This window comes from Rhamphochromis sp. 'chilingali' (assembly GCF_963969265.1).
Source record: "Rhamphochromis sp. 'chilingali' genome assembly, chromosome: 10".
Lineage (NCBI taxonomy): Eukaryota > Metazoa > Chordata > Actinopteri > Cichliformes > Cichlidae > Rhamphochromis > Rhamphochromis sp. 'chilingali'.
In genome coordinates, this window is record NC_137937.1 from 22,607,582 (window position 1) to 22,624,867 (window position 17,286).

At 41.4% G+C, this 17,286-nt stretch overlaps 1 protein-coding gene across 2 annotated transcripts in view; it reads left to right on the forward strand.

Annotated features, from left to right (window-relative positions):
* The first annotated feature begins 478 nt into the window (after positions 1 to 478).
* The window catches only part of LOC308403754 (netrin receptor UNC5C-like), a 192,360-nt gene continuing 175,552 nt past the window's right edge, over positions 479 to 17,286 (forward strand). For both annotated transcript variants that reach the window (XM_080893459.1, XM_080893460.1), the window contains exon 1: positions 479 to 905. In XM_080893459.1, the coding sequence (XP_080749585.1) occupies positions 788 to 905 (118 nt within the window). In that variant the 5' untranslated portion in view covers positions 479 to 787. The remainder of the gene's footprint in view (positions 906 to 17,286) is intronic.

Consider the following 17,286-nt stretch of genomic DNA (forward strand, 5'->3'; position numbering starts at 1 on the left):
GCTGTTGTTGAATTATACCTCTCACTGATATGTCTTCATGCAGGTCCAACGGACGTGGCCGTCAGGGGGCAGGCATTAGTCGGTAAACTAAGCTCTCGAGAAACCCTATCCTTGCTTTGCTCCACACTGAGAGATTTTGAAGGCGCACAAACTCGTACACGTGCAATCATTAGATGGTCAATAAAAAAATCCAAGAAAGTAAAGAAAAAAGTTAAACTACTCCCTCTCTCCTAAATTTTAGCATCTAGGAGGAAATACAAGGTTCTTTAAAGTCTGTTCACTGTCTTTAGAGTGAAAGAACGCACCTGCCACGAGCACAACGCTGTTCAGACGTGTCATTAAAAGTGAAACGCGTGAGCTGAGATTTTATCTGCATTTCGTATTTTCGTGTGTACGTTCACGAAAGACAGGGAAAGGGAAGCAAAGAAGAGAAGAGAGGGAGAAACATGGTCTCGCATGGTAGCCAGAGGGCGGTGGCATTTCTCTCTGCGTAAACAGAGACGGTGGAGAAGGAGAGAACGCACGGAGAGAGCTTAGTGGCAAGGCAGCAGTGCCGCTGACACGAGTGAAGGGAGCCCGTGGCTGTTTCCACCTCTGCTATCACAGCTCGCCCCGCGCCTTTTGAGACGGACTTAGACATCGGGACTAGAAGTTACACACCAGCCGCTTTGGTCTTGGACACGTCTGATCAACCAGCAGATCCTGTTGTGGAGGACGTGTTGGGGGGTGGGTTCTCGTTTCACCCACCGTGGACGGAGGAGTTTATGTGTATTACGCGTTGCCTGTAATGGGTAAAAGTGGACAGAGAAGTGGAATAGTACTCGGGAGCTCCAGCCTGGTGAGAATGAGCGCCACGCCGAGGATCCTGATTGTCCTGGTGCTAATACACGTAGGAGTCGCTCAAGGTAAGGCGTGAGAGCGCGTCTTCTGTCAAGCGCTTTAATTACACCTTGCACGTTTGAAAGTGATGGGTCTTCTCCTTCACTGCCGAGGTGCGTTTAAGTGGTATGGGCGGCATGTCAATTAGTAGACCCAGAGAAGTATCCCCTCAACAAGGAGATATACTTTTTTTTGGCCATATTTCCATTTAAATTGACTTAGAGTAGAAGACTAGCTTAGTATATGGTCAGCATCTTAATGTGTAAACTGTGTATGCGCATTTTCTTGGCCGCTTGAAGTGTGCTGAAAAGCAGCTAAACTCACAGCCCACTTTTTTTTCTTCCCAGGGAAATACGACTAATAGGCTAATTAATCCGGGAAGACCGAAAACGATAGCCTGCTGTGTAGAAAAACGACTTAAAATTAGACTTAATACACAGAGAAACGTGCACTTGACCCACTATTGAGAACCAGATAAATAGGAATATAATTGCAAAACTCGCGAGCAGTATCGTGGGACCTCGCGGGCAGAACAGAATATTGCGGGGATTTTCTGCCAGTTCTGTTTCAGTTCTGAGCGGACAAATGAACTATGCGCAGATGCAGTTACATTAATGTGAAAACACCGTGAAGGGCAGGCAGGGCTGGAGAATCTCTGATTGGGCGACTAGTGCATTAATTGCGCAGTACTTCGTTAAAATTAACGAAGGTCCATTGCTCCGATTGAAAGACCGATCAGAAGTCACGAACACTGCGCCGCCAGAAGGTTAAAGGCAATTACAGTCTTATGGATCTCATAACGCAATCGGAAGGAGGCAGAAGGAATGGGCTGAAAGTGAGGACTGTAATACAGCCCAGCAGGATTAAGCAGAATCCAAAGATAGCGCAAACACATAATGTAAAGATGTTTCGGTGCTGAGTATTAGAGCCGTTACTTACTATACGCCCTAGTGAAGCATAACGGGGATATTAAAGTGATATTTCTGAAGAGTGAGAAGCAACCACCCACTATGGCCGGTGTTTGTGGGGAATGTCGCGGGTCATACACTGCAAGCAGCCCAACTTTTAACCGGATGCTCTCCTGGATAGGATTTTTTTTTTAAATTTATCATGAACCATGTGGGATTCGTGAAAATGCTGAAACCAGACGCATCTTTCCAGCTTTCACATTCTTATTGACCTTCTCAGGGAGAACTTGTGCCCTGTTAATGTTCCTCCAAAAGAATTAATGCCCAGCCCCGGTGCTGTTTTACGACACAGCTTTATTCACCACCACCTTTTTAAAAGCTGACCTTCTTAAAGCCACTCTTGCTCGATGTTTGTCTTCTATTTAGCTATGACCCTATAGTTTCTTATAAAGAATTCACGCAAAGCTTCAGCCTCTGCCATAAAACTAATAATTCCACTTGAAAAACTTCTAGAGTATTCCCTAGAGTAACTGTCATATGCTACACAAGGATGTAGTGCATACATTAGTATTGACATTACAGATTAGCCTCAGGTTTTTGTGCCGAATCTGGGTAGTAATTGGACATGATGTTGCTGCCGCCTTTCTCTCATTGCCCTGGGGAACAGCTTTTCAGTAACTGCCGCTAACATTCATTATAACCGTTCTCCATTGGTTTACTGTTAAATCGATACATTTCAATTTAGGGGACACGATTTGAGCAGGGTTTCACCAACCTTTGATAAATTGCACATCGGTGCCAATACGCGGCTCAATTTAACTTTCATTGTAAAATCTGATAATTGGAAGCTTAAACTGTTGATGCGTTTTAAGGGAGAAGAAACTTGTATATTTTCACAGTCCTGAAAAGTGTCGTTTTTCTCGCATTCTGCCCTCATTTAAAAGAAAAAAATCTTTTGAATCCTCTGCTTCTCCTCTTCCGCATCCATTTGGCGTAGCTGTTATGTGTGTGTTTTTTCTGTCACTGTTCACAACCAACTTGGCTCGTGTCTCTGAAGTCGTTTCCTTGTGTGAGAGGAGTCACTTCATTAGCTGTTCTATTGAATGGGGTAAAACACACAAACACAACTTAACTGAAGGGGGGGGGGGGGGTCTTTGTGTACCTAGCTGATCCTGTCTGTGGATCAGTGGGAGAGAACCTCCTTCAAATCCCAAAGATCGTTCCGTGTACATGGAACACGAAAATACATCCAGTTGTTCTAACCAGATTATTCTTCCGTCCATTGCAGCTCATGCATCATTGAATGTCTTAGGGCCAGCTGTTGGCCTCTAGTTTGTACTCCACAGTGGAATATGTGGTTTTTGGCGAGTTTAATAGCAGTTTGTTTTTGAAGTCATGACTAACGATGTTCAGGATGATGGTGTTTGTGGGAATGATGCTGGCGCTGCTTTTGATTCAAATCTGATCGTAATGAATCACAAAGGTTTCTCAAATAGAGGGAAGCTGTTTTGTTTTCTTTTTTCTTTTTTTAAATCCATTTTGAGTACACTTATTTCACACAAAGGGTTCAAGCCAAGTTATTTTACTTCACATTTAGTTCTCCCTTAAGCTTTTAATTATGAACCTTTGATTTATTCATTCATTTTTTAGCTCTCAGTCATTTAATCTGGCCTGCAGACGTCTCTCCTAGCTGTGCAGCACGGTAGAAAGTGTATTGGGCTGTGGAGAAGTCTCTCATACACAAAGGCGCTTGTGCACACACTGACATGTGCACATACAGTACAATCAGAGGAGAGTGTTAGTTGAAATCCTCTCATGCCAGCTTGAGTGCAAGTAGTTGTGCCTTTTAAAGCCATTAGCTAAGCCCCCTTACATTTTGATCTGGAATGAATGGATGTCAAGATTGCTGCACAAAGTCTCAGAAGTCCACTTTTAAAAAAAACCCACGATGACTCAGGTGCTGTGTAGCTAGGTTCTACAATTCAACTTTTCGTGCATTTGTGTGGCAGCTTGTTGTGTTACAGCTTACACGTTTCTTTAAACTGAACATTCAGATCTATTTCAGGATGCTTTCTCACTTCGTTTAAAGCTGTGCTCTATAGCTACAGAGAACTGTTGGTGTGTAGTTGCATATGTATGTGAATGTGTTGGTACAGAACTGTAAAGTTGTGCATTCATAAACTTGGCAGGTTGGGGACGGTTTCAGAGAACTCCTGTGGAGTGTGTGTGTGTTTGCGCGTTTGTGCGAACTTGGCACTGTCATAGAGTTCCGAGCTCATGTGGCGTTTCATTGCATGTGTGTGTGCACATTCGGCATTATAATATTGCCAGGGCTCCCATGCTGTCTCCCATTATGCTATGTCCCTGTCCTATGGTGTAGTGCCGCCATCCAGGGTTCAGTGCTTGTAGGGGGGCAGCTGGGAATTATTGGAACTAAATAGGCCACTTTGATTGGCTGTGCTGCTCAAGCCAGCGCTGTGCAATTGGTTGAGCAGATTCTGCGTGGTAAATATGATGGCGTTTCTGCATCAGAGGGTGTGAGAGAGAGATGGAGGGAGATAAAGTGAGAAAGCGAAAGGATGAATGGATGAGGAAGGGAGATCTCTCTGGGTGGTTTGTACTAGCTTTGATCACTCCACTAGGACTGGACAAGCTCACTGACTGTCACACTTACTGCCATATGCACACACACACACACACACACACACACAGAGAAAGATTTTTTTTTTCAGTCAGACAGTGCAGCATTCTGTTTGCTTTCTGTGTGTGTTGTGTGTGTGAGCATACTCTATGTGCATGGCTTGTGTGCGCGGACAGGCGTTCATGGGAGTGTGTGAAAGGAAGTCTTTGACTGTGTCTGGGGTTGTTTTGTATCGAAGACCCTCCTGCTGCTAGCAGTAGCCTAGTGATGGCAGATTTCCCTTGCTCTCTCTGCCTTTTTCTTTAAAAAAAAAAAAAAAAAATCTTATCCTTGCTTACTCATCCGTGTGTTTCATAGACTCTCTCTTTAAGTGTGACCAGTGATGAGACTTTTTTTTTTTTTTACCACCCACCTTTTCTCTATCTCTATCCTTTCAGTCAGTGTCTTCTGTTAGTTGCTGAATGGGTTTTCCTCACCTTTTTTTCCCTGCTTGCCTGTGGGCCATGGCTGCTCATCTATTCACTGAGTACATTTTATGTTGCACTGTGAAAATGCCGTCCACCTTCAGTACATCAACACATAGCAATTACAGCTCAACCTATTTCGAGAATCAAGAGCCCGAACTCGAGTTGTTTGCGTAGCAGCAGAGAACTTTGCAGGCGTGTTTTTCTTTGAGGAAAGAAGACAAGAAATCCTTCTTTGTGCGGTTTTCAAAAGGCTGTGTCGACAAACTGCGTCACGCCAGACACCACTTGCACCATTTAGTATCTTACTCTCCGCAGGGGAAAACCCAGGATGGAACATAAGAATGCATCCCTGTGTGTGCGCGCTTGTGTTCTGCTGTGTGCATTTGTGTCTCTGTGAACGTGCATGTTTACTAGCGAGAGAGAGAGCCTGAGCTAGAGAAAAGACGAAAAAGAGAAAGCAAAATATTCTGAAACCGATTCCCAGCGTCTCCCGCTGTTAGGCCTAATTCCTTCTAGAGTTTCATGTAAAGATCTGGAATTATGAATTTTTCATGGTCTGAGAAACCTAAGGCCTCATTTGGTGCTCTCATTTCCAGGCTTTTTGTTTTTGTTAGCTGCGTCTGTGCCCGTGTGCGTGTCTCTGTGTGTAGGGTGGTTGTACTGAGAAAACGCCGTTTGTTCTCAATCAATGGCCTACTATATAGTTCCCGTTGGTCCCATGGAATCCTGCACTCAGGAAAATGATAACCCTGTTTGACTGTTTTATCTTTAAAATTTGTTAATTATGCTCCACCAGCAAGGGAAAAAATGCATTCAGAAACGGTATGAAAATTAGCTGCACATGGGCAGATCGGGTTGAGTTGTAAAAAAACAACAAAAAAGCGAATGACCTTTTGTAAAGAAACATCCAATAGAATTTGTTTTCTAAGGCTAAAAAAAGGTCATTTGTGATTAAGTTGCTGCTTATGAAACTCTGCATTTCTGATCCCAGTAGTAAACAGTTGGACTTGGTGAATCCCTGCCACTCAGTGCCGGGCCACAGATTTTTGTGCTGTTGTCCATGTCTCGGCTCTTCCCTCTTGTCATATGTCCCCATTTCTCCTATTCTCTGTCCTGTTTTTCTTCTTTCCCATCTGCTACCTCTGACATGCTGTTTGCCTTGTAAATCTTTGTCATTTTTTATTATTTTGTTCCCCTGCTGCTGCCGTCTCTCACCACTCAGCGTCTTTCTCTACTTAGATTTACGCTGTTTAATTAGAGTGTAGCCAAAACACTGGACATATTGTTGTGCTTCCGAACGGGGCCCACAAGCAGCAGGACATTTTGTATTTTTTGTGTGTGTGTGGTCACAGAAACTCATCTATCTGGCAGAGAGAGGGAGAGAGAGTTTGCCTACACATTGAGACACACACACACACACACACACACACACACACACACACACACACACACACACACACACACACACACACACACACACACACACACAAACGCCTTCTCCTACGGGTCCAGTACAGATAAATGGAATTGAAAGGAAGGAACGAGACAGGTAGAGAAATGGAGCTCCACACTATGCCAGCTGCTCTTCATTGAAATCTCACCCTGAATCTCTTTGTTTTAAGGCCTTGCCTGTGTCTGCAGCCGCCAGCCGAGGCTTTTCATGGTCTATATATTCTTTTTATTTGATACTGTAAAACCTCCAGTAAATAGCACGGGTTGGTTTATTTGCTTCAGAAACAACAAGCAGCAAGCTTCACTTATTGGAGACAAGCGATTATAGGACACCTTTGTTTCATCTTCCTGTGGGGGGGCTGGACCCAACAACTTCTGCCTCTTCAGCTTAATCCCTCGCCCCCTCCCGTGTCTGTCTTTGACACTTTGTTTGGATTCATGCCAAAGCTACAGTCTGCTCCGTCTCCAGATTTTATTTTTTATTTTTTGCTTGCTTGGTGCACATATTAAAGACAGGCTGCACATTTAAAATGTGTGTATCTTATTATTATTATTTTTTTGAACAATATCACAGATGTTTGCAGCGCTTAAACTTTTGTGTGGCTGCATTACACAAGTGTCCCTCCTTCAAACAGGCGAATATGAGGCGAGACACTTCCACATATGTGTTGCTCTCTTTTGGAAGAACAGTTTCTCGAGGGCAGACACACGACCAGCAGATGGATGTTGGGTGTTTTGGCCGAGTGGCGTGTTTGTGTGTTGGAGCAAGAGTGTCTTATTTGTGTTTCCATGAATATGTAATTAAGCTGCCATTGAGAAAAGACGACATGCCGCGACAGGGGGTCCACGAGGCTGGGTCCCGGGTCCTTTTTGTCTCTGCTGAAAGCTTGTTATGAGCTTTGCCCTATACTGAGAGCGTGAGAGTGAGGGAGCAGAGAAGAAAGGACAAACATAGGGAAACACAGGGAAATGGAGGCACGATGAAAGAGAGTGTGTTGGATTAGAGAAGGGAAGTGAAAGAACAGCATAAGAAGGTGTTCTCTTTCTTTCTTTCTTTCTTTCTTTCTTTCTTTTCTTTTTTGAGAATTTGACATTCATGCTCCTTTTTGACGGGAAACAAAGCTGCACTGTAAAAGTCCATTCAACTCTTGGTCGAGAGCGGAGAGGGAGATGGGGGGAGGAGAACAGGGAGGAGGAGGGAGCGAGTGAGCAGGCTGAGTAGTGTTTGGAAGCTGCCTGAAGGATTAGTCTCTCTCGTCTTCCTATCTTTCGCCACTACATTCTCTCTTCTCCCTTTTTGTTGCTCTCTCTCCTTCTTTCTTGCGCTCCTTCTCCCTGTCTTCTGAAAGTTTTCCTCTCTCCCTTGCTCCCTCAGTCCACCCCTTCCCCAACAGTAACTCTTTTCTTTTCCCCACTCTCCCTCTTTCTTTGCCAAAACTGCCTGGTAATCTAGTGGTCCATCTAAAGGAATATCCAAAAAACCTGAAACCATAATTACTATAATCGCCACTGCAAATTTTTACCTCCTAGGCTTACGCTTGCATTTTGCACATATCCGTGTACACAAACAAACGCGCATAGAAGCCTTTCTTGAAAGCGTACATTGTAATTCAGTAGGATGCAGTGAAAAAAAGAAAAAAGGATTTAGTGTGTGTTGTAAAACCCCCCCAAAAACCACCACTTTTGGTCGGCCATTGCTCGCTATAGATATGATGTAATTCACTGTGTTATTCCCCTTGTAGGCTTATGAAAAACAAATACATAACACACATGCACAGATAATAATGTGCACAAATGACAGCAGCTTATTCTGTTAGCATTTATTGCAGTAGGTAGAAACTTGTACACACACAAATATACTCTGTACACTAGACACCCATATGGTACTGCAAGGCCATTGACTCATTTTGGCTCCACACCAATGTAATAACAGACGTGGTATATTTTACTCTGCGGGTGACAAGATTACGTGTAAGCAGTTTACTTTGATTCATTTGAACACAGCATTCTAAGTGGCTAATGAATATGGGCAGTACTTCGCTGACAAGGCACGTTTTCTGTGTCCGGCGAGTGTGTTTGTGTGCGCGTGCAGATGAAATATCACATTGTTATATTCCAGAATTATCCATGCACACAGCATTTTTTTTCCCACCAACACCTCCCCCAGAGGAACACAGGTAGGAAGGTACTTGTAGGTGGAGAGTGGAGACAAAGGAGAGAGAATAATGACTTTACATTGTGGAAAAAAAAGAAAGTCTTGCTTTGTGAAATCTTTTGTTCATCAGGGAAAAAGGTGATCATAGAAGAGTGAGACGGGCTAGGGATTGAGGGGGGTGGGGGGGAGGCGATAGAAGGGATCACCTTTCTGACAGTTCTCTGAGAGAAACGTAATTTGATTTAACAAAACACTAAAAGTTGAAGGTCACTCTATGAAGTCTGCGTTACTTGGCTTGTTTTGAGGTTATGACTGGAGCGGCAGCTGCCACTTGGGGCTGTAGCCAATGTGGAAATAAAGTCTAGTGCCAAAATATACTGAAACATTCAAGTCTGATGACAAATATCCTAGAACAGTGCGTTGCACTTTAGCTGTTTTTAAAGTAACACAAAGAAAGGCCTTATGTCTCATATGAATAGTTTGGAAAGCCTAACTCACAGCTGAGGCCGTTAAAGATGAACAAAAATAGCCTCATTTGTATTTAATCAAATATGGAGTCAGTTGACTTTTTTGTTTGTTTGTTTGTTTGTTTGTTCATAGGTAAATTTGTGTAGTTATGAAAATTATTTAATAAAGGATAAAAGCTTTGATGTCTTTCACGTGACTGTTGATTGACAGCTGTCAGTTGCATCTCCTCATGGCTCCTAGACTAACCACATCTTGGACTTGGAGCTTCTGAATTGGAGACATGTATTCGTGCAGTGTTTAAAAAGTTAATGTTTTCACTTGATTATACAAGACTACCAGTTACCATGTAGTTAAAGTACCCTATTCACCAGTCTATTTGTAGATTGTCACTGATTAATGTTTCTAGTGAGCTAATGTTTGATTTGGTCTGAGGAAGATGGGAGTCTGAAAAGCAACAACCCTTGGTTGTTCCTGGCTCCAAACAGAAAAGGCAGCACTGATTTGTATCAAAATTAGCTGCAGTTTAGACCAGTCAGTGATTCACTAGCTTTATGTGCAGGCTAAAGATATCAGAAATTAAGATGTAACCTACTCAGGTAGTCTAAAGAACATCTAGAGCAGGAAAATTAGAGCAAGATCAAGCAACGTCTCAGATAATGAGGCAAAATGTAACTGAAAGTTATGCTAAAGTAAGGCAACACTTCAAAGGACATAAGTGGGTGGTTTACAGTGCTGGTCTAAAATATTCCATCTTTGTGTGCCTTTTATTTCGCAATGTTAAAACTGAACAGCTAACAGTCAAACAAAATTCTGTTACCCTGCAACAGTAAATATAGTTTTTTGTTAACCAGTCTGCAATGGAACCAGCAAAGGACACACGGGTACAGGCGTGCTAGTCAAAAAGTGGCTTTTATTTTACTTTAAAAATAGATTAAAAATATATCAAAAGTTAAAAACCCAACAAAAAAAGCTACTTTAAGAAATAGGTGGGCCTGTGAAGGAAGGCATTCAAACACAACACTACTCAAAAATACTTCTGACAAATCACGACTCTAGCTTAGCAAACTCACCTTTCTGAATGAAGAGTAGGATTTTAAATTTGTTGACTTTATCAAAGTTATTTCTGTTTATTTTTTCACTTTTACTTATCGCACCAATAGCCTTTATGCTTAAAAAGCTTAAAAAAGATTCAAGGGTCAACCGTTTGCTGCCAGCCATTGAGTCAGCAGCTGGCGGAGATAATCAGATATTACTTTTTAGGAAAGGCTCTTTCCAAAGAGGCTTAAAATTAAGTGGGGTGCTGATGAGGTCAATGGGTGACGGCTTTAGTTGTTTTGAATGACTGAGAGATTAAAGATGGTGTCTCGTACAGTGTCTCAGCAACCTCAGTTGGTTTTTATTGTGGGTGCTTCACATTGTGACTCAGCAGTGCAGCTATAAAAGTAAAGACCTACTGACTTGCTTTTTGCTGTTGTTTATAGCACATTTCAGCAATGCTTTGTTTTCATTGATTTCTTCCCACACAGGCTTTGAGTGTATGTGTTCATGCATGTGTGTATGTGTCATAACTTGATGCTTGTCTACTTGTTTTTTTTAAACTCTCAGGCTTGCTGGGGTCCATTACAAGATTTAGTGATTTTTATTAACAACACAACAATCCTCTCCTTGGGTTGACCTTGAAATGTCTCATTCTCTCAATTTTATGCCCACACCCTGTGCTTAATATCGTATGCACTTTACTTGATGGCATTTCATAATTTTTATCCTCAAGTATTTCTGTAGTTCTATGATACAATTTCTGAAAAATACCCTTAAGACACACATTGTGCTGTCACTTACTGTCTTGAAATTTCAGTTCTAATATGAGGACACAAAACTGGCAACTCAAAGTGATGATATAACACAATTCTGGTCCTGACTAAATATTAATATTTAACTAATTTTGACAGGCTTTTTGGAGATACTGCACTGTATATTTCTGAAACTGGACAACATTTAAAAAGTCAGTGTTTTATTGTTTTAGTCAAAGATTCAGTGTTTTATTTTTTAATTGTCATTTTAGATGCTTAAAAATAATCAAAACATACGTTTTAATTAAAGGTGGGGAACATTTGGTCATGAAACAGTGCAGTGTCGCATCATTATCTGTGATCTGCGTCAAGTAGGATGAACACTGGGGCTCTCTGCCGTCATCTGACAGCTGATGTAATCTAGATGTAATTGTACACGGTCGCAGCCACCTACGCATGCTTTAGTTGAGAAAAGCTAAAATAGCTCCGCATGGAAAAAAGTCAAAAACAAATTGAACATCAGTCAATTATTTCAGTATTAAATAACACTGACGTTTACTATAGAAAGTTGCCTTTCTATAGTAAATAACTCAGTCTGAACTCTAGTTCTTCAGAACTACTTTTAACCACAAATCTATAAAAGAAATCTAATAAAAAAGTTTGTGGATTTAATGAATGACTACTGATTAATCATAAAAGGATCCAACAGCCACGATAAAGGTTTCTATTAAAATTAAAAGTATTGTTTTGAGCTGCACATCTTTTCAGTAGGCTCTTGATTTTATAATTGCTATCTTTTTTCCTTTTTCACCACTTACCAGCTCCAGTTCTTTGCTTTTATATTTGGACATTTTAGGTCAAGGAGCTGTTTATTTTTCATGCGTGGCAGATTGTTACTGTGGCTTTAGAGTCTTCATGAAGTTTGGGGGGGGCCCACACAGTCTTTGTTTCATTCTGAGCTTGCAACAAAGGCACAGATTAGCTCTCTTTTCACAGTGATAGTAGAATGGACTCTTTGGAGAACTGGCTCATATGAGCAGAAGCCACGATTTTATGAAGACTATTAAAAGGCCACAATGCGAGACAGGTGTTTCAAATCAAAGACTGCGATCCAACAAATTTGATTTGAGATAGTCCCATCCAGTCACCTCAGGCATATTTCTGCTTTTTCTTTTTTCTTTGCTCTTTTTCTTTTTCGGTTGCCATCATCATCTCATCCCCGAGGCACAGCTGGTGTAGTTGTGCAGTAACGGTTTTTCCGAACACAAACTGGCTCAGTGTCCAATGACATGTGGCTAAATCAGAGCGCCAATAATAGGAGAAAGACACAGACACAGTACACTAAGGGACAAGTGTCTCTACCCTGTTCAACACTAGCATACAAGGGGGTGTGAATGCAGGGCAGCCAACACACACACACACACACACACTCACAGGCTCTGAACGGTTAATTTGGCAGTTAAAGTAGGAGCGTGGATAGAAACTGTGTCTCCATATGCAGTAGCAGTTGTGCTTCTGGCAGTTTTTTTACTTCCCATCACTGTCTTGGACCATGTCTGATATTTTGGCAGTTGGAGTTTGAGGAAGGCGGGAAAAGCCACCTGTACAGTTGTAACAATTCATTATATCCCCATTATCCTCACAAAATGCTCATCTCTCAGCCTAATCATCTTTGTACCAAATTGGTTGTAACTCAATGAGTTGGCTGGGGATGTATTTGGAAAACGATTTAATGTTTTGTATTTTTGTTCTCAGAATATGGCTATGCATTTTAAAAGCGCTCTTTTCTGAGTTATTGCATTAATTGCACAGTAAAAACCAAAACACGGGAGCACACATGATTATATGATGCCACAATTATTGTTGTTTCTATGTGCATCTTTTTTTTTTTTCAAGTTTTGCTGTTTTATTGCCATCAGTTACACCATCATCGCCTGCTGTTGAAATATACTGTGCATTATGGTATGTTCTGTAATCTATATATGTTGCATTTGTGCCAAAAGCGTGCATATGGGTTACTTTATCTGAGTGCATGAATGAATGTGAGGCTTATGTCATAGTGTCACAGCAGGGTTATTTCACCACATGAAAAGAACCTCCTTTTTCCTCAGCGCTCTCGTGTGTCCGTGCGTGTTCTTCTTTTACGTTGTCTTGCATCTGTCACTTCCTCACCCTCTCTCATCTTTCTCCTCTTTGGTCTGAGCCTTTTCCCTCCTCTCCTTTCTTTCTTCCTTCCTTCCTTCCTTCCTTCCTTCCTTCCTTCCTTCCTTCCTTCCTTCCTTCCTTCTTTTCTTCCTTCCTTCCTAGGGGAAGAGGAGATTTAAACTTTGAACAAAAGGCAGAAGAAGGAAAACTTTGTGGAAACATTTGAAGTGTTTTTCCCCCTTCTCTGTTCTGAGAAATGTCATCCACACCCAAGGAACAGTTTCAAAAGAAGCAGAAAGTAGCTGACTAAAGCCAGACAATGCCCACGGCTCCCTCTAGCTCATCCAAATCCTTGTATTGTAACTGTAGTTATTTGTGTTGCTTCCTCCTCTGGGTCCCTCCAGGGTTTTGGTTTATCTCCGCTCAGTGCTGAGGTCTTGTCAGAAAATGAGGACAGGGCTGCCGTTTTGGCCTCAGGTCAACTTGCAACTCGCGAAAGTTTAATTTTAGTTTGGAAATGAACTGAAACTTGCAGCTAATGACAAACTTGCCTGTTCTGAGTTGACATTTTCTTTTTCTGACTTTGTGCTGCTACCTGCAGTATTTTACAGAACTGGCTCACTAGGTTGAACAGGAAGCAGTACATGGTACAGCTCAACAGGCAGAAAGTCTTCACCTGCACTTCACAAAACACAGAACCCACAGTAGGCAGTTATGTATGTGATTATGAATAAAATGATGCTCATTTAAGTTTAATTTTCTTTAAGCAAGCACACTAGTGACTGAGGACACAGACCTTTGAGGTTTTAGATTTTTTTTGCTGTGATATTTGCCATTCAATTCTCAGCTGACAGACATTTCTGTTCCAGGATTAAAGGGGATGAGATGTACCCGCCTTCCAAAAATAGTTTCTTCCTCATGATGCTCTGCTACCATTTAGCCCTTTTAAGGTTTTAGTTTTAACGCTTTTTGTGTTCAAGAGGGGGTGTGTGTCTGATGAATTATTTAATGAGCACAGAGTTAAGATCACAAAATGCTGCTGAGTTTCAGACAGACTGGTGCCGTCAGGGTTTTGCAGACTATGTAGTGACCTGAGCATCAGAGAACTAGAGTTAGAATAACCTGATGCCCTAAATTAGGCCTTATTAGAGCGTGTTATATGAAATGATGTTAAGTTTCTCATGCTGTCATGCAGACATTTCCCACTTAATTAAGATAGAGCAATAGCATCAGAAGCATTAACGAGCCAACATTTATTGTTCTGAAAAAACTCCAAACTTTAACAGTGTCTGGCTGAGGTCAGCACTCTAAACCTTAGACTCTCTAATCTGTGGAAATAAACAGGTTATATTCAGCCTTTGTAGACCAAATGTTGTAACCATTTTGCCTATAGATAATCAATCAAGGCAGATTTACCATCTCCCCTTTGTCGAATCTTTTAGAATACGTTAACGCACACATGCACAAGCACACATCTCCACATTTGCGAAGACTGCTTAAGTGGACGTTTAATCATCAAAGACCTTTTCCTGTCGCTGATCCATTGAGTGGATTAAACACACACACACATCGTTCCTTGGTGTTATAAAACACACACTCTGTTGCGTGGTAGGGTATTGATTCTCAGTGTTGTTCTTGTGCTGTTGGTTAAACAAGACAGTAATAATTGAGCAACACTGTTTAGTCTGCTTATTGAACTGTGACGCGCTGACATTGATTGTTGTTTTCTACTTTAGGAATGCATTTGTGTCTCTGAGTGTTTGTATATGTGATTGTGACTTTGTGACAAGTGTAGCTGTGGATGTTAAGGTGTGTGTTTGTAGTTGGCCTAGACAAAGGGAAGGATGAACTGTTTCTTTCTGAAGACTTAATGTTTAAATTTCCTTCACTAATTAGTTTTTTCTCAGTAGGTGAAAGGAAAGAGGAGGCTCGGTAAGGAGTTCAAAACAGGACAGCACAATGAATCATTTTGGCTTCACACAATTAACTGAACATGATATTGGAAATACATCCTCTGCCAATAGAATACAAAGCATATCATCACCTGTGTGTGCTGATCACGTAATCTGGATGAGTATTAATATGTTGAAAGATAAATATGCAACAGATAACAGACCATTACAGCAAAAATAAAACGCCAGGCACAGCAGAGGGCGAAGAGCTTGTCTCTGAAAGCAGATCAACTTCATCTGCTGGTTGGAAATTCTGTGGAAATACTTCATATTTAGTAATAACTAGGTATTATCTAAGAGCAAATGGGACTGAATCATATGCAAAGAGTTTATGTGGAATTGTCTCCACCGCAAAGAAACTCAAGTAACTTATTCAACAGTCTGAAAACGCACCACAAACTGCAGTACACTGAGTGCACGAAGGCCAAGAAATACAATGCAGTTGCTCACGTGAGTTGTCCGACAGCACGTCAGTGTATCCATCCTGTTGGCCAAGAGGCAGTGAAATCACCAGTCACATTCCAGTTGACCAAAGAATAATGAAGTAATGAATGCTTCAGGACAAAAACTGGACAAAAGATATTTTATCCTCTCACTGTTTTTCTTCCCCAAAGTGGGAATACTGCACTGTATGTAAAATGTCGCAGGGGAAGTAGAGGAGTATCTCCCTCTACTTAATATTTTGCCTCTAGGAGCACTTAGATTAGTTGAATAAACATATTCCTGTTTTAATTAACAGCAGTGTAGCACAATGCAAAGTGTCCTGTTGATTTTAGTTTTGTGTTAAGTGTTGGTACTTTTTTTTTTTAAATTTGAATGAATGTAAATTGAATTGTCCAATTTTGTCACTAATATCGACAATAATTCTCTTATTATTTTGATCAGTACTGAGATCAGAATAATGCGAAAATGCAGTGGGTAAAACAAGTAATAAAATGTAAATAGTTACTGAAGGCACCGACTGGATTTAGGACTAAAAAGACTGACGATGGTAAGAGAAAAGCAACAAAATCCAGAGACACACATGATAGGTTAACTGGTGTTTCCAAACTGGCCAAAGGTGTGTGCCTGTCTGGGTTAGCCTGCGATAGCTTGCCGACCTGTCCAGCGTGTACCCCGCCTCTCACCCTATGACACGTGGGACCAACCACAACTCTGAATTGAATAAGTGAAAGCAGGTGGAGGGATGGATCGCTGTTTTCACTGCTGTTGTATCGTGTTGTGGCTTACGGCAGAACAACATGTAGCGCTGATGAAAAGTACCTGAATGAAGCTTAAATCTTGTCATGTGATTAATTTTAAGTTCTATCCTTTAGGCTTCAAAAGAATTAATTGAGGTCTGTGCATTTCTGTTTATCACGAGAGGTTTTGATATTACACAAGGTAATGCTCTCAAATTTCAATGCCTAAAGGCCCACAATCATCCATGAATAATTCATGACAGTTCAATATTGAAATTGGTCATTTGTTTCCATGCCAAAGCTCTTTTGAAAGGCGAATTACAGAATTCTTTGGCACTCAATAATGAATCATCAAGATATTTTGATTTGACACTGAGAGCATCTAGTATTTGGTGTGTTTATCATAATGAACTGAGGCTCCGCAGCACCTCAGACATTTCAGCGCTTTCCACATCTCGGGTTCAGTAGCTGAATTGGTCCCTCTCTGAGACTCACAAAGGGAGATGCTTGGTCTGCATTTTCTGGTCTATCATTAAAGCTCTTCCTGGTTTTCTGAAAACACACATACACAGTCACATACATGCACATACACATTCAGGAGACTAATCCAACAATGTATGCTGCGTGTTTGCACACACTTTATCTGTCGAAGATTACGAACATACGTCTTAAATCACTGATAAGTCAATTGTTATCTTTTAAAATGAAATCCAAAATGCAAAGGATTGAAAATAAGTCGCTGTATGAAAGCTACGACTTATAAGTCCCACATGAGCATCGCACTCGTACATAATCTGGGAACGCCTTAATGTTTCAGATTTTAAATCTTAAAATCAGATCCACAGTAGCCAAAGTTAACTTTGTGGCTTGAAGCTGTAACTGGTTAACTGTGAACTGTTTGGGATGCTGCTCCAGTCTCTCGCTTCCTCATTCTCCGTCTCGTTTTCACTTTCTTTATTTCCACCATTTCAGCATTTTTTTTTCCCCTTCTCTTGCCGTAAAGGCCAGAGGCAGTGTCCCAAGGGGGAGCAGAGTATGTTTGTGCATGTGTGTGTGAGACAGCGTTCAAGAGATAGTGAATATGCAGAAGTGTCTGAGAGAGAAAGATAGTGAGACGTAGAGATGAGAAAGGGATTGTGGACCCTCTTGTCTGTGCGTGTGTGCTTGTGCGTGTACTGCCATTCCTCAGGCTCGCTAATTGGGACATCGGCCCTGTCTGTGCTTTGCACCAGCCATTTTGATATAAGT